At 38.2% G+C, this 22,191-nt stretch overlaps 1 protein-coding gene across 1 annotated transcript; it reads right to left on the bottom strand.

Moving 5' to 3' along the window:
- Nucleotides 1–10: 10 nt before the first annotated feature.
- Nucleotides 11–9,836, bottom strand: LOC108683085 (polyadenylate-binding protein 4-like). The gene is made up of 3 exons (XM_018172366.2): nt 9,667–9,836; nt 2,731–2,852; nt 11–2,306 (listed from the first exon to the last, which is right to left on the bottom strand). Exons 2-3 carry the CDS (start codon nt 2,827–2,829, stop codon nt 387–389), a joined length of 2,019 nt encoding a protein of 672 aa, XP_018027855.1. The 5' UTR covers nt 2,830–2,852; nt 9,667–9,836; the 3' UTR covers nt 11–386.
- Between the last annotated feature and the right edge of the window lie 12,355 nt (nt 9,837–22,191).

Raw genomic sequence — 22,191 nt, 5'->3', positions numbered from 1 at the left:
AAAACGCAGCTTTTAATTACCGATGTATGAAACCAAAAAGGAAGGTAGTAATATTTTGAATTTAGTTAGTCCGGCATATCTTACTTGTTTTCCGTTTTTATGAAATGATTTTCCAGTTTTTAATGAAAGTACATGAATAACAGCAATGCAATGCAAGTTAAACATCGTACACTACTACATTTCTATTCATTAGAGCACTAAGTTACGTCGACTTCCTAACATATTTGGATTTTTTCAAGAGGTTTTACGATTTTTTTAGGATTTTCATTTTTATAGATTGGAGTGCATTAAAAGAAATTCCTTGAACAGCTAAAAAATACTTTAAAATCCATATCAAAGAAAATGCACTAAAAGCAGCCCAGATAAAACAGAACTTAGTTACGCCCTTACATCTGAGGTTGCTCTTCTTTCTTGATGCTCGCAGCGACTTGCTGTTTGGCTTGATGGGCCTGAAGCACAGCCAGAGCCTCGTCCATCTTGTTCTTGAGAGAAGCGCGATCTTCAAGCATGTGCAGCAGGTCACTATTGTCCATCTCGAGAAGCATGCCAGTGATCTTTCCACAGAGGCCAGGATGGAAATCTTGCACAAGAGGATACAGACGCTCACCGAGCATCTGCTTTTGTTCCTGAGGTACAGCAGTGGCAAGCATGTTAAGCGTGAGAGGTTCTTGCCCTTGCACATGCACGGCAGGCTGGCCACCTGTGGCAGCATTACCAGCATTGGACATGTTCATGCCCTGCTGGTTGACAGTGGGTGGGTTACGCATGTTAGGGGTGTACTTGTAGGTGTTCGCGTTGACCACAGAAGCGGCAGCAGCAGCTGCAGCGGCTGCGGGATGGACACCAGGACGCTGCAAGTTAGCTGTCATCTGAGGGACAGCACCAGCATTAGGAGCCACCACGCGAGGAGCTCCAGCAGCCTGCACGAGTCCCATGGCCACTTGCTGCTGAGGGATGGCGCTACGGGGCACACCAGGCGAGACTCCGCGAGTAGCGTGCTGAGCAGGCCGAGGTCCAGCAGTAGCTGCGCGATAGCCCGCTGCAGTGGGTACCGAGAATTGCGCTTGTCCAGGACGCACCTGAGTAGCTGGTTGCTGCCAGCGAGGAGCAGCAGGGCGAATATTAGGCATGAGGTTGTTGAAGCGATAGCCAGCGGGCTGGAGAGCAGTTTGCATGAAATAGTTGGAGGGAGCAGCGGGATAAACTTGATTCACGTGCTGCAGGCGCATTCCAGCAACGCGTTGCATGTACTGAGAAGCGAGCTGAGCCTTGCGATCTTCACGGCGCTGAGCAAGGGCAACGTACAGAGGTTTGGCCACCAAAATGCGGCCGTTCATTTCCGTTACGGCGCGAGTAGCCTCATCAGGGAGGCTAAAGCAGACAAATCCGAAGCCCTTGGAGCGACCGTCTTCCATCATGACCTTAGCGCTAGTGATGGTACCGTAGGGAGCAAATTCCTTGCGCAGGCGATCGTCATCGATGCAATCATCAAGATTCTTGATGTACAAGTTAACGCCGTGCGTGCGATTGATTCTATCCATCTTCATCTGGTCGAACTTCTTCTTGAGCTCGGCTTGTCGTTCGCCTTTCTTCTGAGCGCGACCGACGTACAAGACTTTGTTGTTGATTTCAAAGTTGTTCATCTCACGAACAGCAACCTCAGCAACTTCAGGGTCTTCGAAAGCCACGAAACCAAAGCCCTTGGACTTGTTGTCATCTCCCACGATGACCTTGTGGCTGGTGATCTTGCCAAAGCGAGCAAAAGTTTCATAAAGTTTGTCATCATCAAATTCATCACCAAAGTTCTTGACGTACACATTGGTGAACATTTTGGCTTTCTCACCAAGTTCCTTTTCCCGTTCAGCACGCGGAATGAACTTTCCCACGTACACTTTCTTGCTGTTCAGCAACATCCCGTTGACTTTGGAAATGGCGCTCCTGGCAGCCTCCTCCGTCTCGAAATGGACAAAACCATATCCTTTGGAATTCCCACTCTCATCATTGGCCACTTTGCAACTGAGAATGTTGCCAAAAGCAGAGAAGGTGTCGTACATGGCCTTGTTGTCAATAGACTTGTCCAGGTTCTTAATGAAGACGTTGCCCACGCCAGACTTACGGAGGGACGGATCACGCTGCGACCACATGATGCGGATTGGCTTGCCCTTCATAACGTCAAAGTTCATGGTGTCAAGCGCTCTCTCAGCATCGAAGGGCTGCTGGAAATTGACGTAAGCGTACCCAAGTGACCGACGGGTGATCATATCGCGGCAAACGCGGATGGAGAGAACAGGGCCTGCAGTCGAGAACTGCACAAATCGAATGCAGTGATCGCTCAAATCATTCTCGAAACTATCACATATTGATGCATATTTATGTAGCCAAAATGATGTAGGAGAATCAACTTAACTGGTCAGACAATACCATGAACCAGCGTTTCAGGAAATTATCAGAACTCAATAAACTGTCCATTAGAAGCAATAACTTGGAGAAATTATAACACAAGGCTTCAAGTAAAAACATTATTTCTGAGGTCAAAATAGCATCACAGCATTTAAATAAGAATTAGGCAAAATCTGAATCGACCAGCTTACATTAAAAAAATGAAACCAAGAACAAACTACTTTCTAGTGCGGATATGTTTAAATAATCTTCGTTTCCTGAATTTTATTCTCATCAATTCCATCAAACCATTTGTTTCAACAAATGAATTGATCTCAATATATGAATCACCTTCTCGAACAGCATGGCCTCCGTGCAGTCCTCATGGAGGTCCCCAACATAGAGAGAGGCTAGTGGGTAGCTATTGTTTCCTGTCTGGGTGGCGTTCATGTTGCTGCTTCACTGCTTCCACACTGAAACAAAAATTCTGGGTTAAGCTTCTAAAATCAGGGAGTGTAACTTTACAGTAAGATAGGTTAATGGTTAGAACCCACACCTGCAGTCAAAGGAGACCTACAGTGTTGTCTTTTACTTCTAGAGCTTGTATTTCGATTACATTAACTTGTGAAAAAAATTGTAAAAATCATTCCAAACGCAGATACTGAACTTCAAAATTTTATTAACAGGTTGAATTCTTTTGTGTTGCAGCTATGGTGTAAATGTTCAACAAAATTTACAACTGCCAAGTTTATTTGATTTCCATGCTATAGGTAGCTTTCTCAAAATGGAACATCAGAAAATTACATTGGTTTTAACAAAAACCCACTTATTTTCTCTTGGTCTTTCACATACTCTATGCATTTAGATTAGACATAATTTTTCGAGTAAAATTGAAGTTATAAAAAGAGAACATGTTAAGTTTACAAAACACCATATATGGATCAACCATACAAGCCTGAAACCATACATTCAAAACAACCATACAAACCCGCAACTTTATGAGCATGTTCTGTATCAGTGGGACCCCACATTATTAACATTTGCCTCACCAACAAACAGATCGACAAAAATGTGCTCTGATGCACGATCCAAAGCACTGCAAAAAAGCCGAGGATTTGAAAAAAACGGGTCAATATGTGATGAATTGGACGTCAAGGATGCAGCTGGGCTGTGTATTGTTGACTTTGCTCCAATATCATGGGCTCGAATGATGCTTTAGTAGGCACATTAACACGTTGACTACGATTGCTTCATCTTGTACTATTATTTCATTTTTTGTATTTTTTTTAAGCAGGGTTGCCAGACGGTCATTTTTTTCAGACAAATTCCGTGATTTATTTTTTCTTAATTGCGTTGGCCGGCTAAAATTCATGATAGGGGTGCTTCCTAATTAAATTATAAATACTGCAAAAAGAAAGTAAATGGAATTTTTATAGCGGCACCTACAAATAAACTAGTATACATTGAATTATCAGCCTTTTTGGGCTTTTCTGTTCTCGGATTTGGCCGATTTTAGGTAACCTGAATTATGTACCACTACCTCCTGGAGAAATAATTTCGTGGTACGCATATATACCAATATGTAGTCAATGTGTTAAAATAAAAATGATCCTTCTCACCCTATTACAAGTACTATATATATTCATAAAAGGTGACTTGGTAAGGCCAGATATGGATCAGACTTTTCCGATATTTTAATGTGGAACATAGGTTTCCTAATACAAGACCCACTGGGATAAGTTCCTTGTCAATATCCGATTGATTTGTTACAGATACAAAGAGTTAGCAGCTTACCCAAACAAATTGAATAATACCCAAACATAGGAGTCAAAACCGCTTATACTCAGATCAAAGAAAAATGTCTATACAGTGAAAAATCAACATTGCCAAGAAGTCGAAATTATACAAGAAATTCAAATGAAAATGACTGGAATAATATACGTTTAAAAATTACTTTTTAAAGACAACACTTCCAAAGAATCCAGTATCTCCAATCTTACAGATGTACAATGAATTTCTCATCTAATTTTCGAAAATTAAAAAAATTTAATTTTTTTAATATATAAATTTTTTTCTAAATTATTTTTTCTGTCAATTGATTCATGCATTGCCTCTGATTTCACACAAGTGTGCCAAATTTCAGATCAATTTGACAGGTAAAATTGTGTCATATATCAGTTATAAGATTTGTAGCTGACAAAGTTATTTTTTCAATTTTTTAATATTTAAAAAAATTTTTTTTAATTATTTATTTTGACATTTTATTCATGCAGTCTCCAACTTTACACAAGTGTGCAAAATTTCAGATCGATAGGATAAGTAGAAGTGTATTAAATTTTGATTACAAGATTTGTAGCAGACAGACAAACGGACAAGAAGTGAAGTTAAAGAGAAGTGTTGTAAAAGGGTATCAAAAAATCAAAGCGTGCAGCAACTATAATCCTAGTCTTTAACTTGTGAAAAGACTTGCTTGTCTAACCTTAAAGACGCAATATAAAGGGATGGTTGATTTTTCACACAAACTGATCTCAGTTCAATTTTCAAAAATCATTTATGAAAATAAATAAAATTAGTATATACGAGTGAAAATTTTCATGGGCAGAAGACGAATTAAATTTGTGATGAGTTAAGAACTTATCACATACTGAATTTCATTTCTCAGAACCTAATACCAATCTGAATATCAAAAAGAATTTTCCAGAAATATTTTGTAAAACAACCAATTTTGGGAGCAAAATTTCCAGAAGCTTGTGCAAAAGCATCATTTCTGTTTTATATGAAAGAAATTAGGCAAGGCCCATAAAAATGGGTAAAATTTACTACAAACACTAGCATTTTTGTCTTGTTCACAGGTGGCTCCTACCTGATTTATTAGAATGAGCCAAATGACAAGAATTTTCCATAGTAAGCCAAGTGAGTATTTTCTAGATAATCGTCCTAAATTATCTGCAACACCATTCATATCAATTTTCAACTGCCCATGTTTTATATTATTTAAAAATGGATGTATAATTCAAAACAAAACTTGTGCCCTATGGTCAACAATCTGATAAAGAGACAATGACCGTGAATGAGATAGAAATGCCTACACATATGGTTGTTCATTTCACCAGTTCTAATTCCAGCTTAGAATATACCACCTTTCAAGCTACAACCAGCGCTTTCTTGCCATTTTTGCAGCCAATAGATTCCTATTAGATCAACAGCAAAAATGGGCCAAAACCACCAATGAATTCTAAACAAAAGCCAATGGATGTGATCAATAACACCCATTTCTATTTCTCTTTCCTATGGCGACAAAGCACAGAAATGGGAGCATTAGTTCATTTTACAACACTTCTCTTCAACTTCACTTCTTGTCTGTTTGTCTGTGTCTGTTTGTCTGTCTGTCTGCTACAAATCTTGTAATCAAAATTTAATACATTTCTACTTATCCTATCGATCTGAAATTTTGCACACTCGTGTAAAGTTAGAGACAATGCATGAATCAAATGTCAAAATAAATTTTAAAAATTACAAAAAAAAATTTCAAATTAAAAAAATTGAAAAAATAATTTTGTCAGCTCCAAATCTTATAACTGATATTTGGCACATTTTTACCTGTTTAATTGATCTGAAATTTTGCACACTTGTGTGAAGTCAGAGGCAATGCATGAATTAATTAACAGAATAAATAATTTTGAAAAAAAAATTATATATTAAAAAAATTATATATATATTAAAATAATTGAAAAGTTAATTCTTTTAATTTTTGGAAATTAGATGAGAAATTCATTGTACATCTCTAAGATTGGAGATACTGGATTCTTTGGAAGTGTTGTCTTTAAAAAGTAATTTTTAAAAAAATATTATTAATTAAAAAACTTATATTGCGGTTGCAATAATTGAAAAGTTAATTTTTTTAATTTTTGGAAATTAGATGAAAAATTCATTGTACATCTCTAAGATTGGAGATACTGGACTCTTTGGAAGTGTAATTAGATGAGAAATTCATTGTACATCTCTAAGATTGGAGATACTGGATTCTTTGGAAGTGTTGTCTTTAAAAAGCAATTTTAAAATGCATATTTTTAAATTCCTCATCTATTCAAGATTTAAACCAATTTCTTATGTAGATAAATGCTGTTACTGTTATCCATGACACTTAACAGGTCTACTCAAAGGACTCAAAATTATATGAAAGGAAGAGTCCAAAAAAGTCCCTGCTTTGAAACTATCACTTTCCCAAGGTCATAGGGAAATAAGAAACTGGCCTATTTTCACCCATGATTATTATAAATCCACTAAAAAGTCTAGTTTTTACCCACTATTTCAGGGAAATTTTGAATATTCTAAATTGGTCTACTAGATGAATTACCTATCTAATTGTTAACAAGTGCACCATCAGGCCATAATTTTTAAATGTGCCACAGCAGTGATGGCAGTAACTAGGGTAAATGCACCATATTCTGACACTTCAAGGATGTAGCAAGAAATGAATGGCTATAAAAAGATTACCAAATGCGCAATTCCAAGTTCTGATTGCTTTACGTCACTCTCAAAACACCACACCACGCACCCGGCGCCAGCAATGATGAAACATCACAAACTGTTGCCATATTTATTCTAAAGCCTTTAGAATTCAAATCAACAAAATTACTGAATTCCGATGCTGTGTGTGACTAAATTTGGCATATTGTGAGACTAATTCCAACAACGCTTCAAAAAAGCAATTTGTAATTCTGACGCCCTGTGTGAGCTGTATCAGTGTGAGCTGTATCAGAATACAACAGCTGGGAACGAGCTGTATCGGAATTAGTTTTTATGTGTCTCAAACCGTCTCTCAACTTAATCATCTATCAATTTATTTACCACTTAAAATCAGCAAATACAAGTAGGGTAAACGCGGTATATTCCGACATCGCGGGTAATTCCGACACCTCTCTAGTTTTTCTTTTATATTAAGCTTTGTTTTAGTTCCATGCATTCGTTGATGGTTGAAATAGTGACGTCATACATTTGCATGTCAAACTACTGCCAAAACACTAGGTCTGGGCCATCTAGATTCTAGCGGGAAAATGTTGAGATCCAAAGAGAGATGGTGCAGGTCACCCAATGAGATCATCGAAAAATGTGTCAGTCAACAGTTGGCCTTGCTCTACCAAATAGTGATAAACTTTGTGTAGAAAGAATATTATGGTTCGAGACTTTTTAAATATGTCTGTGAATATATTAGGAATCCTATAAGTATACTTGTATTTGCTGATTGCAAGTGGTAAATAAATTAATAGATGATTAATTTGATAGACGCATTTAGACACATAAAAACTATTTCCAACACAACTTGAATTGGACACACACAGCTCATTCCAAGCTGTGTGCAAAAATTAAAATTTTCTTAATTAAAAGCCTAATAACTTAATTAAAAGCCTAATTAAGTAGTGCTCAATATTAAATTGTGTTCTAATTCAAAGCCGTATCATATTCCAATACAGCTTGCACAGCAATCGGAATTCGAACACGTGGATGTCGGAATTACGTACATATTAGTACAATTTGAAGCGCGGTCGGAATACGTCTCACCACGTGTCAAATATAGTCACACACAGTGTCGGAGACGGAATATAGGGATTTGGTAGGTTTGCATTCTAAAGGCTTTTAAATAAATATGGCAACATTTTGTGACGTTTCATTGTTGCTGGCACGTAGTATGGTGTTTTGAGAGTCGGGTAAAGCAAACAGAAATCGAGTAAAGCATACGGTTATTTTTTATAGTCTTTCATTTCTCGATGGCCGATGCGTCCTTAATGTGTCGGAATATACCACGTTTACCCTATACAAAGGATTCCTAATATATTCACTGACTTATTTCAAAGTCTCAAACCATAATATTCTTTCTACACAAACAGTTCATCACTATTTGGTAGGCCTAGAGCAAGGTCAACTATCAACTTTGACACGTTTTTTTGATGTTCTCACTGGGTGACGTGGACTTTCGCTCTGAGGATCTTGTCATTTTCCTGCCAAACCTAGTGTTTTGCAAAATCTGGCACATAATAGTATGACATCACTATTTCAACCATCTAGCCTACAAATGCTTGGAACTAAGACAAAGCTTAATAAGGAAAATTTGAGAAGTATCAGAATTACCCAAGATGTTGGAATATGGTGCATTTACGGTTTACCAATGAAATCTGAAAGATCTGGTTTACCAAAGAAGTCTGAAGAAATCTTTCACAATTTCAATTTTTTTCTATGTTACCTAATTCTATCAAATAATTCTGGATGAGTGGAGCCATTTCATGGAATTGGATCAAATCATTAAATGGTTATTCCTATACAATCAAATTCATTTCAAAGGTCAAATTTAACATTTAGCCTAGGAAAATGTTAAGTTTAGGAAGGTATGTAGGCTTCCAGTTAGGCCCTATTTGATGTAGGTAGGCTAGGTAGCTAGCCTAGCTTTTTTAATCAAACAAAAATTTATGACATTCGAGCCGCGAGATTTCATACCTACTGAAATTATATGATATTAGAGCCGCGATATTCCAGACAAAAATAGGACTTTTCCAGACTAGCGGCGTAAGCTAAGTCCTAAGTTAAGGTTCCTAGGCCCTATTTGTGCAGAGTGCCTAGATCATCTTAAATACAAATTGTGAAGACTTACTTAACCAAAAAAAAAAAAAGATGGCTCTGAGCCACTTAGATATTTTTGCCATTTGATAATCTATCATATTTTTCACCTGTGACAAGATTTTCTCTTCATTTAGGTACATTTTACAATTCAAAAATTAAAGAAATTAGCCTAAACACATTTCTAACATTAGCAAGGATTTGGTTATAGCACACTGCACATGTTATACTAGTAAACTCGGCCACTCGGGTAAAGTACCAGACTACCAGTTCATTTAGGTAGGTACTATAACACCAAGACAGTAACTGTCTGACAGTACATTCGACGCTTCGAGTGTGCAACAACCTCGTCGACGTCAGCCATCGGAACAAGATTAGAGTTCAAGGCTTAGATTTTACTTCAACTTTCTAAAAAATCCGTATTCTCACCTTCAATTTCAAAATTACATTATTAACTAATTATCAACAACGATGTTCGTATAACCTCAGTAAATAAGTAAGAAGAATAGCAAAATCAGATCATACTTTTAACATTGAGGTCGTATCATGACTACGAATTCCGTTGGAACAGCTTTCACAAGCGATACGAACCTGCGTGGCTGAACGTCTCCACCTCGATCGTCAATGGCGCAGTAGCTACTATGCACAAAACAATCTAAACGTACAAAAACTCACCTCAAAAAACAAATATAGAAGATACAACTAATTTTTTTGTAGTTTTTTAAATTTTATGTCGATTTTTTTAATCACTTTTTAAGTTTTATAAGAAATAGTGGAACGTGACACGAAGAGAATGTCACTACCACACAAGACCCTGCTCTTAAATAAAGTGGGTGCAGTAGGAGGAGGCAGTGAGTTTATATACCACGGAGCCGCTGCTCTTTGTTACGCATGCATATCAAAAACTAGTTCTGTTTCAAATAACATTTATTCATCCATTCGAAAGAAATTTAGGCAGAAAAAAATATTTCGTAATAATATTGAATAATTAAAGTGAACAAACTATTGATTTGGATTTAATTAGTATATCATGGTATATTATGGAAGTTAGGATGTAGTTGATATTGATCCGCTGCTGTTGCCACATGCTTCGTGTCTTTTTCATAAAATTCTCAGTGAAATCATTTGGAACGCTCACCATTGTCCAAGAAAAATCTATCATTTCATTAAATAAACACCAAAGTATTGAATAAAGTCATGCCCAGTATGATATTTATGTGTAGTTTTCATATCAACTTGGAAATTTAACCTTACATCCATTTATTATGATACGCAATTTCATTTTGCCAATTAATTTCAGAGTATAGGAAAGCCATGACATAAAAAAGGTTTTACTAACTAAACAGCAGGATTGCATTTAACCACAGTTTTTTAGTAATCGTTAAATACTATTTGAATTGAAATCAAAAGATAAATGATTAATGTTAAACAGAGTAACTTTTAGATATATTAAATTGTATTTGTTCATTTAACACCGATTCGACACTTCAGTTGCTAATTTTTCAATTTAGATCTTGAACCTTGCCTTAAAGTGAAGTGTGAAGCTATGGCTACAAAATGTCAAGTGAAGTGAGTGACTACGTGTTTTCTCTGTTATTCAAGGATGGTAAAGATGATGCTCCTGTCTCCATTACTCGTTAGCAATGGAAAGAGCGTAACTTCAAAATAATGTATTTCCGTTGTTAAAATGAATTTTTCAATCGTTTTCTACATGGAATAGTTTATATTTAGGCTTTATTCTATAAATGTATTATTAAAATTTATAGGCTGTTGTTAAACAGGTGTATAATTTACATTGATTTTGTTGTGAATTGGCTCGTCACAATAGAAATGTAATTAGAAATCTCAGCTGTTCAAGCTGTGCAAGCCGGTAGCTGAGCCCTCAAGTCTCAACTGCAGTGCAACGCTGAGTGCGCTCTAAGGTGGACGTGGGTGCGCTACAAAATTCCATAGGTAGATGGTAATTAAGAATGCATCTAGAATGGCACCATGAATTTATTTATACAAGTATACTTGAAGGATTCCTAATATATTCACAGACGTATTTAAAAGTCTCAAACCATAATGTTCTTCCTATAAAAACAGTTAGGCCTATTCAGTGTATTCACTATTTGGTAGAGCATGGTCAACTGTCAAATTTGACACATTTTTCGATGATCTCACCAGGTGGCATGCATTGTCTCTCTTTGGATCTCAATATTTTCCCACTAGATGGCCAAGACCTAGTGTTCTGGCAATAGTTTGACGCGCAAATGTATGACGTCACCATTTTAACCATCAACAAATGCATGGAACTAAAACAAAGCTTAATATCAAGGAAAAGCTAGAGAGGTGATGGAATTACCCACGATATTGGAATATACCGCGTTCACCCTACCTACTATTTACATGATAATATTACTTAATAGTATTTTATATTTAGTATGTAAATGTATTATAGACATGTGTAACGCCTTCCTGAAAGGACGCTCCGCCTAGAACTGTTCACTGCCGGGTTCAGGACGGGATGCATGCCAGAGGCCAGCATTGCCCAAGACCAGCATATCTTTCATCCTCCTTTCCGTGCGTAAGCCTGCTAAAGGGCAGAGTAGACTAACAGATTATATGTTAAAAGCCAAAGGTACAAATCCCCTTCATGGAAATTAACCAGCAAGCTAATGAGAAGTAAGCCACCAATACAATCGCTCTACGCCGTATTGAAAACCGCCTAACAGCTCTCTCCCATGCCGTCAAACCTCCTCACGACTATCGGTAAGCAACTCCCTTCGAGGCTTCGCCATACCGCTGTTGATACATAGCCAGCACTCCAGCCCGACCGTTCGTCGCAGCTGATTTCCCCCGGCATAACTCTACCTCCACGCTTACCCCGTCTCCCCGCCTTTCTTTCATCGACTGCTGGACGGCTTTTCTTAGTTTCTGCTCACTTGACTGCATTACGCTATGAAAAGAGGATCTATACGACTTGTAATCTAACCTGACCTAACCTAAGTCGGATAAGCATCAAAGGTCTGCGAGAAAAGCCTCCAGTTAGCCATGCGATAATGGTGGAGAGTCGGGGTAAGTGTGGGGGGAAGAAGATGCTGGGGGATAGTAAGGTAGGGAAACAGTGACGCGGGGTTAACAACTTGCGGAGCAAGTAAGATGATGACGCATTACCGTTTGGTACAGTTCACATTTGCGGCAATGCAGTGTGGTCAGCGGACACTTAGGGTAACAGCATGTGTAATAAGTGATGATTTGCGTGATAAAGCATTGGAGAACAACGTATTGACCGTTAACTATGAGGGGTAGCAGCTTGTGTGCTGAAGCAGTGTTTGCTTAAAGTTCGTGTGGTGAGATAGGTCAATTGACTACAGCTGCTTAGGTGCCAGGATGACAATATGTATAGCATTTTGACGGTTGACGTTGGCTCCAGGGCTGATTTGATCGTTAATTTGCTGGTCTGCGGCTGCGCACCCGATTGTACAATCACAATAAATACCAACCCAAAATAAATTTTGTTGGTATAAATAAGGTTAGGTAAGGTATACAAAAAACACGTCACATTGGCTTAAACTGGGAATTGAAACAATAAATGCACGGCACCGTGCACACTAAGCCTGCTGTTGATGCTAGCACACACTGAACTGCCTGGTAGACCCTGTCACCCTAGACGGTCGGCCAGGAGCTCTGATTTATCAACTCGTTTTATCTAAACCCGTATGAGAAGATCTGAAACGTTTGCTATCATTTTATTTAATTATTACTATTAAATAATAGGGTTATCGGGATATTCCAATTTATTTAAATAGGAATATTACGACTTATAATGTAGATATTTATGGAAGTTATGATAAAGAGGGTATGCGGTGCAGTATACACTCCACTCAACTTATGCAGCGCTGTTTGCTGGCTTGAAATTCCGATACACTTCTCAATGAATTAATTACTCGCTGGTTGGCCAGAAGCTCCTCGTGTTAAAAATTAAACCCGTATGAAAAATCTAAAGCATATGCTACCATTTTATTCAATACTGTTATATAATAGGGCTATTGGGATATTCCGATTTCTTATGTAGATATTTATGGAAGTAATTTGTCGAAACAAATGATAAAGAAGGAATGCGGTGGAATATAGAGTCCACCAAACTTATGCAGCGCTGTTGTCGGGCTTGGCAATTTAGAGACACTTCTCACGGAATTTAATTGAACGATGGGGGAAACATTAGTGCTATTTGATGTTTCCCAATATCAAAGCTAACCATTAATATGAGTATGGTTATCAAAGAAAACGGATTTAAGATGTCCCAATTTTCCCTCATTTGTAATAAAATAGAATAAAATATACTTGATATTTGGTTAATTATGAGAGGCTGTTTTTGTGGAGAATACAGCGTAATCGTAAATTTAAAGTGAGACGCTGAATAATTAGCCCTGAGAACAAATCCAATTTTCTTGAGCTTCTTGAGATTTTCTGATGGTCTGGTAAGTTTTGGGATGACACTGGTTGAATTTGTTAAGTCATATAGTTCTTCTTCAGATTCAGTACTTTTTTGCCGCTTCCGGTTTCTGGAGCTTCCTTGTGATGCCTTGTTTGTGCCAGTTCCAGCAAAAAGGTCATCATCAGCATCAAGCACATTAGGTAGTTGTGCGAGGCTTTCCAAATCTTTTGGTAGCATAATTCCAGGTTGCCCTGTCACTGTCACTTGCACATTGGTAGCTGGTGTGTCTTGAGTTGGTGTTGCTGGCACTATGTCCTCTTCATCTTCTGGCACATCAGAGCTTAATTCTGACATGGTGCTAGTATTTTAGTACAATTTCAAGAGAATAATGCTTAAATAAATAAATAATAAATATGCTTTACACAGGGATTTTAGAAATGCTTACACAGAAATATAGTCAAAATGACAGGGGGTTTATGACAGAGAAACTAAATTTTACATAATATCATAGCATTGAAAAATGGATCAGTTAATGTAAAATACAATACAAGTACAACAAACAAATGTATAATAATCAAATTGAATGATAACAAACCAATAATAGAATATAAAAAAATAGTTTATTGTAGCTGGCTCGCAGGCCTGCTCCTACCTACTGGCCTACTGCCTCTTCTCATGAAGAGAAGAGGAGGGGGGAGGGGCGAGAAAGCCAGCCGGGTTCGTGAAAATGAAATCAGACACTTGACTTATATACCCGTAGACGTAGTGGTAGTATATAGAAAAGCAAATTCGATATGAAGTTAATGGATGTTGAGGTATTTAAGTTAATTACGGAAGAAAATGTAAGTTTTATCTCAAAGGTAATTCAGTAATCACAGAGCACAGTCGTAAGGTGTTTACCGTATGAACGCCCCCCATCGTCGACCGCAGCTCGAACCGGAATCCGGACGATAGAGTTTGGAACAGAACTGTGCTTTCTGAAACCTAACCCCGGAATCAGGAGGTCAACGGACAGAAAAGGTTGTCGACATCCTTTGCTGCCTTCTGAGTTCTGGCAATCAGCCTCTTAAAAGTTTTTTATAATATAACAATGTCGGTATTAGACATCAATTAGATTAACTCGTCTTATTGACTAATTAAATTTATTGGATGAATGTTATCTTATTTTTAATCAACATCACTTCATTATATAAATTCATGTTATTATTTACTCCCAATTAGCGAATTTTCACTGTTTTATTGTTCTACATTTTGAACCTTATTCTAATTTTAACCATCGAATTGAGACTTATTGTTTTGGTTTTGAAAATGCAATAGCATTTGATAACAGGTCTACCTTCATCTCACTGATCGAGGACGATCAAACTTCTTGAGGAAAGTATCAGGTGAGATTTTATCGAGTCCGACAATGTGTCTCTCTGCTTCCCACTGTAATCACCTATATTACGCGCTTCCTTGGACAAGGCTTAATAAGCCGTCACTCTGTAGGGGAAATTTGTTCCGCTCATCCGACACAGCGTTGAGCCACTGTCTCGGTGGAGCAGCTCAGGCACAAACCATCGAGTCGTTACTGTATTGCAAATCCCGGTGATTTGATCTTTTCTAATAAAATGTTTGCCAATAATACCTCTAAGTCTAACCCTGTGTGCTTATTTCACTCGGGCACTTTATAGGACCATATGCGTGAACCTTTACTATCAGGTAAGAACTTATTGCAGTTAATCGAACTACTGTTAAGGTGACAAATTGCAGGTGCATGCAAGGAACAGACATATAAGTCACAAGTGTCAGCTACGCATTCAATATTATGACTGAGTAAGTGCTCATAATTTTAATTTCAGTGTTCATGTATCAAATTGTGAGTGTTAATTCAAATTTCATACTTAATATTTTTTAAGTCTTCTTATATAATTATATTGATGGTGTCAGCGTTCATTACGCGGCGTTTTCGCAGCTTGTTAAGATCGAACACACAACTCACTTGTCCTGCAATCTTGGTACACTGAACTTTAACCTCTCAGCCACCCTGCCGAGTTTAAGGCTATGTTTAAGTACATTTTGTATTGTCTCAACCAACATTGAGTGTTACTGCTGCATTTGTTCTAATATGCAAAAATAATAATCATGACAAATGCTTATCGACGTCTGCGTGGGGACCTCACTGAAGAATACAAGTTTACTCATGGTCTATACAAGGTCCCCGAAAGATTACTAGAATTTGAAACAAGAACCAACGCCAGGGGGCCACGGCTATAAGCTAAAAAAACTGCGCTGCAACTTCACGCGACAAAATTTTTTCTCGCTTCGAATCACCGACATGTGGAACAGCCTCCCCGATGACATCGTTGGCACTCCAGGTATGAACGCGTTCAAGAACAGACTACATAAAGCTATTGAAAAATATATGTTCAGATTTGATATGCCTAGCTGCTTATCGAACCCAGTGGAAGTCGGGTAGCTACTTCAAACTATCGTCAGTCATGAAAAGATCCGGTCAAGTGACACGATTTTAGCTCTTCTGTGAACAAGGCACGAAAAGGAAAAGAATCGGCGACAGGCCACATCAGGCCTACGCTTCAGCGCCGAGATCACTATGTTATGTTATGTTATGTTATGTTATGTTATGTTTTGTTTTGTTATCAGGAATTCTTATATTTATTCAAAATCTGAATATAATAGTCCTACATACAGACTGCCGCATGATTCTAAATTGAGGTTAAAACGGAATGAAAGTACTTATAACCGTAATTATGCTGATAATGATAAATAACAATAATATTGAATAGTTAAAATAATAGTTATCATATTAATAATAATAATAGGCCTGTTGCCGAATCTGAACGTCGCAAAAATTTTCATATCAAGTTGAGTGTCGCGAACACGCAACTCACTGCTCCAACATCCACTGTGCTTATCCCCGAGGCCACATTGTCAATTTTGATCAGAACAGTCACCTGAAGCTGTGATCGAACCCACAGCTCACTGCTATAATTTTGATACTCCAAACTTTAACCACTAGGACGTTTGATGGACGATGGTTATGAATGAAAACCATTGAATAATCTAACCCAAGCCGTTTCATGTTTAGGTGAAGCTCAACTAATTTAATCCAATGTTGAACCCCCAGTAATTAGGTTTTAGACAACAAATAACGGAAAAATTAGCAAAAATAAAAAAATGTTTGTATGAAGCGAAAATGCAGCGAGATCGAAATAAAAAATTACAGACGGCCTACGCGTGACCGGAAGGTTATAATGAAGTGCGAATTTACAAGATCGTTTGAAAGATAATTAAGTCTTACTGCGAATTGGAGCGTTGCATTATTGTCTTAACGTTGAGAAATATGAGCACGCAAAATTGGCGGATAAACAAAACAAATTCAAAGCTGCAGATCTCTGCTCATTTAATTCATGACAGAACTGTTTATTTCACAATCAAAAGAGATATTGCCTATCACAAAAAATAATTTAGCAATATTTGGGCCATTTTGAAGCATAGATATCAGAAAAAAATTGTAGGCGGTGTCCCTATCAGACAGATAAGGTCTCGAATAGTTGGCCGAATATAGCTAACCCAATCCCCTAAAAGTTAGCAATACCATCGGCTCTTCGTGGCATCTGTAGCACTGTGTTATTGCGTCTATGTATGTGTTTCGGGGTGCCGTTCGTTGGAAACTAAAAAAAAAATAAATAATTATGGTGAGACAAAACAAAATTAGTTTTTTTCAGAAATAATATGCAATTTAATTACGGCTTGTTGTATCTTTTCGGTGTGTGATTTCAGTATTGTCGACTTTGTGGCTAAAGAATTATTGTCATCACATCAGAGTCAGTCAGCACTCAGCCAGACAGCTTAGCCTACCCGGCCCTACCGTCCTACGTAGCCTAGCTATCTCTTTTGAAATTATATCATAATCATATATGTTCAGTCAGTAACTTACTTTAAAAAAGATGCTCTGAAGTTAAAAAAACACTAAGGTTGTGAGTAAAGTGACTGTCCTACCTAGATCTCTAAATGCCAGATGAGATGTAAGTTGGCATTCAGCAACAACCGACCGGTGGTGGTGGGTTGGGCCACAGTTGCACTTCAAGCGTTAGGATATAATAGAGTTGAAAATAAAAATAGGCTACCTAGGCCTATTTGGAATTACATGATCCACAAATTGTAGGGCACTGATTCAAAAACCTAAAATTGAAATGAATAGAACCCTGCTGGCAGTGCCAGCTATGGTGGCAGGTTCAGAGTAACAAGCAGGAGCAGAGCCTCAGCCTGCAGAGGTGCAGGTTCGATCGCAGGCCGGGCTCCAGCTCTGTTAGCCAGTTTCTGGTCAGAATCGCAAGGGCCAAGGAGGAGGCCAGGTGGTTATGCACAGCAGATCTGTAGCAGAGAGTTGTGAGTTCAAGACCACAAAATGCGGTCTAGAATGTTCTGCAATCTTAAGAATCGGCAACAGGCCTACGGAGTACGGAATACTAAACGCTGAAACAGTTATTATTTATTATTATACTGGCGAGGATACCGGACACTCCCGGATTTTTTTTTTTTAATTGGTTTTTAAGACTTGGGGTGTACGAAGCACCTCCCAGCCTGTTCCCTGTCAAAGAGAAAGAGCAGAGCGCAGAGCACCGAACTTGGTACTTTGCTAGTTAGAGTGCTGCCTCTGGCACCAAAATGCAGGTTTCCATGGGGCTGCAGCAGGTCTCACAGCAAGAAGTTACTCATATCTGTAGACTGAATCTGAGAGAATGCCGACATACCCAGCAGATTATCGGATCGGAGTAAACATTCCAACAAATGATTTACGCTGAAATAAACTCCTCATGCAGCTATTTCATAATTCCAGCAATAAATATGATTTGAGCATTAAAAAATTAGTACGACTTTATTAGTAAATGAACATATATGGAGCAGTAGTTTTGGAAATTTGGTTCTACTATATTCTACTAGTTTAACGTTTATTTGCATTTCCCCAATTGTCAAGTTGAAATTATTGAATAAATAGCTAAATTCCATTTTATACTGCTTATTTATTTATTTAGGGATTAATAAAAACTTCCAGTACGGTCATTTTTCCTATATTGATATTTCGTTAATTCGCTAATTACATTAAAATCTAGGGCCTTAGAACTATTTCCACCTTTAATTTAACGCCATCCTTTCTTCTAATGCGGTTTGTTCCATACAGAATAAAATTATTTAGAAACAAAGTAGATAATGCATCACTGCGCAGAATTTATAGAACACTTATATGATATTTGGATAAAGATAGTGGATTTAGCGTTCAGGCCTTGTTTGACCTAGAATAGAATAGAATAGAAGTGTCGGCGTTGAAGAAATAGGCCCATGGCCTGTTGCTGATTCTTGAACTTTTCGTGACTTGATTCACAAGGGATCCGGCCTTTGGAACCCGATCTTTCTATAGCTGACTTTCCAACGCTGTTTTTTTAGTTTATAGCCGTGGCCCCTGGTGTTGGTTCTTGTTTCAAATTCTAGTAATCCTTCTGGGACCTTGTATAAGCTATGAGTATATTTGTATACTTCAATGAGGTCCCCACGCAGACCTGTCACCGATTTCCGTATCATCGAGGTGTCGCTGGTGGCTGAAGCCTGAGTTTGCAACTCAATGCTATGATCTGATTGATCTTCACATGCCCATCCTGCGTAGGAACCATTCGTGCAGATCTGGGATCTAGCGTGAAGAAAAAATTCTGCTATAATATGTTTGATAATACGAGGAAGGACTGAAAAACGCAATCATGGTCAATAGAATATAATCAAGCCGAACCCGACAAAATAGGCTGTTAGGCACAAGCAGGTGTTTGGCACGAGTCAGACATCGCAGGGACGCAGCGCGCCGCTAGCCTTACCACGTCTTACACATAAAATAAATGGGCAATTTTTCGTTTTCATGATTTCAAATTGTCGCGTAATCAGGAAGTAAATGTTTTTTTTTTCTGAGAAGTAAACTCTAAACTATGCACACCCGAAACCGCCGTGCATCCCTAGCAGCTTTCGTTTAAAACGGAGGCAATTCCATATAAAGAGCAATATCATAATTACCAATTAAAATCAACAGTCTAGACGTCAAAGTAAGGCAGCGGATAACCCAGCAAACCATCAACCAGTAATTGTGGGCTTGCTGCGTTTTACTCCAATATAGTTCTACGACGGACTGGACAAATTATCTCTACAACTTCAAAGCTTGTTTATGAACACTAATCTTTTGAAGAATGAGAACCTACCTGTTTCGTTTAACGCCTCCTTCATGGTGGCCGATTTATGGTCGTGCACCAAATTGCTTCACGCGCGACGAGTGCCGGGACATCAAAGGCGCTCTCAAGTCTCAGGACAATATATCAGCAATATTTCCAGCGTCCTTACCTGAATACCAACTTAAACACTTTCCCAGTGCACTTAAACTCCTTTTAAATATGCTGTATAATTTGTCCGCGATCGCTGAAGAATTGTTTATTAACTAGAGGAAGGAATCTAGTATCTTAGGGACCAAATTCAGCTAGATTAACAGAAACGTTTTGTATATTTTATTGAATGATCAGAATGTTACAAGTTTCGCGCAACATGATAATTGTGGATCCTAAATCATAATTTTTAAACATGTTCGAATTTGATGATTAGTTCGTAGCTGACAGCACAACTACGTGGAAACCTCATTTCACAATTTCGAGTTCTCGAATGTATATGTTATTCCCCGTATATCTACATTATCACCAAATAAATATTAACCTAAATAATATTTTTTTGGAAGTATAAATGAAGTGTATGAGCGGAAATTTCTGTGCAAACATGCGTAAATGTGTAAGGTAATTGATATGATAAGGAATTTAAAAGCAAAGAAAACGCCAAGAAAATTCACCATATCGATATTGAAAACGTTTCGGAGTCCAGCTCCATCATCAGTTCGACTAAACTAAAAATGAATAAAATCACTTTAAAAGTCAAAATTCAAAGACAGACATAAAACCTAAACAAGACCTAACATTATATCGAAATAAACAGGACTAGTTTAGAACAACTTAGTCCTAGGGCTACGACAAGAATATAAAATCCTAGCGATTTACTATTTCCAGATTATATGAACTAATCGCATTATTGAGACACGGCTTTCGTTTGAAGATATGCAGAGACTCCAAAATTCTCAAATCCGAGCAGCCAGAAGTGGAACCGAGTATCCTGAAATCACTCTCAGATACAGCCACGTCGCACTGTTCAGCATGGAGGCGCACGGAAGAATGAGGAGGCTTGGCGAGAGGCAAGTTAGAACGATAGCTCCTGCCACGGTGTTCAGAAACCCGGATGTAGAAGTTACGCGACGTCATTCCAACGTACGTAGATGCATAGCGTGCACAACAGAACTCATAGACCAGGTTTGATCGCATCCGAGCAGGAATAACGTCCTTATACCTGAAGGAAGAACCAATTTTGAAATTATTTACCAGTAAAACATGCAAATTTATATTCGGGAAATATTTCAAACACAACATCTTTAGTTCTTTGTACATAGTTTCAGACGCACTACCAAAATAGGGCAATGTGCAATAAATAATTTTCTTACTATCGCATTCAGTAACAGTTTCAGAAAATTTGTTAGATAAGAAGCGTTTGATTTTACTATACACAAGGCACGATGGAAAACCATTAAGCTGAAATATATTACGAATGAAATCGAATTTCAAAGCATATCATGTAAAGTAGAACACACCCTATAACCACGGTATATAAAAGTTTGAAGACTATTCAATTTGAAACGAAACGAGCAGAAGCTAAAGAAGCTCATACCCAAGCCGGTAAATGTCGGTTTTCGATATACGGAAGTCTGAAAACGACCGCCCGACTTTGTGATTTTGCAATCGAGAAACGACAAGCAATTGTTGGATTCTAATTCCATAGTGAATTTTATTGAAGGATGTTTGAGGTTTAGATAATCATAGAAGAGGCCCGCGTGAGAGGAATGCTTGAAGATCAGAAATGTATCATCAATATACCTATTATAAAAAATCAGTTTGAAATCAATGGGACAATCGGCCAACCAAGAAACTTCATGAAAGCACATGAAAATGTTAGCGAGTGTGGGACCAAGGGGAAGGCCCATTCCTAAACCATCAACTTGACGCGGGCCTCTTTTTTGATTATCTAAACCTAAAACATCCTTTAATAAAATTCACTATGGAATTAGAATCCAACAATTGCTTGTCGTTTCTCGATTGCAAAATCACAAGTTTCACAAGGCTGAGCAAGTTTCTTCATCGCGCCTTGCGGCTGAGCAAGTTTCTGCATCGCATCTTATGGCTAAGCAAGTTTCTGCATCGCGCCTTGTGGCTGAGCAAGTTTCTGCATCGCGCCTTGTGGCTGAGCATGTTTCTCCATCACGCCTTGTGGCTGAGCAAGTTTCTGCATTGCGCCTTGTGGCTGAGCAAATTTCTGCGTTGCGTCTTGTGGCTGAGCAAGTCCCTGTATCGCGTCTTGTGGCTGAGCAAGTTTCTGCATTGCGCCTTGTGGCTGAGCAAGTTTCTACATCGCGTCTTGTGGCTGAGCAAATTTCTGCGTTGCGTCTTGTGGCTGAGTAAGTCTCTCCATCACGCCTTGTGGCTGAGCAAGTCTCTCCATCGCGTCTTGTGGCTGATCAAGTTTCTGCGTCGCGTCATGTGGCTAAGCAAATTTATACATCGCGTCATGTGGCTAAGCAAGTTTCTTTATCGCGCCGTGTGGCTGAGCATGATTTTGCCTCCCATGGTCATGCAACGCCAACACCCAGCAACTCG

This window comes from Hyalella azteca, unplaced genomic scaffold, assembly GCF_000764305.2.
Source record: "Hyalella azteca isolate HAZT.00-mixed unplaced genomic scaffold, Hazt_2.0.2 contig11898, whole genome shotgun sequence".
NCBI lineage: Eukaryota > Metazoa > Arthropoda > Malacostraca > Amphipoda > Hyalellidae > Hyalella > Hyalella azteca.
This window is presented reverse-complemented; position numbering and strand designations above follow the sequence as displayed.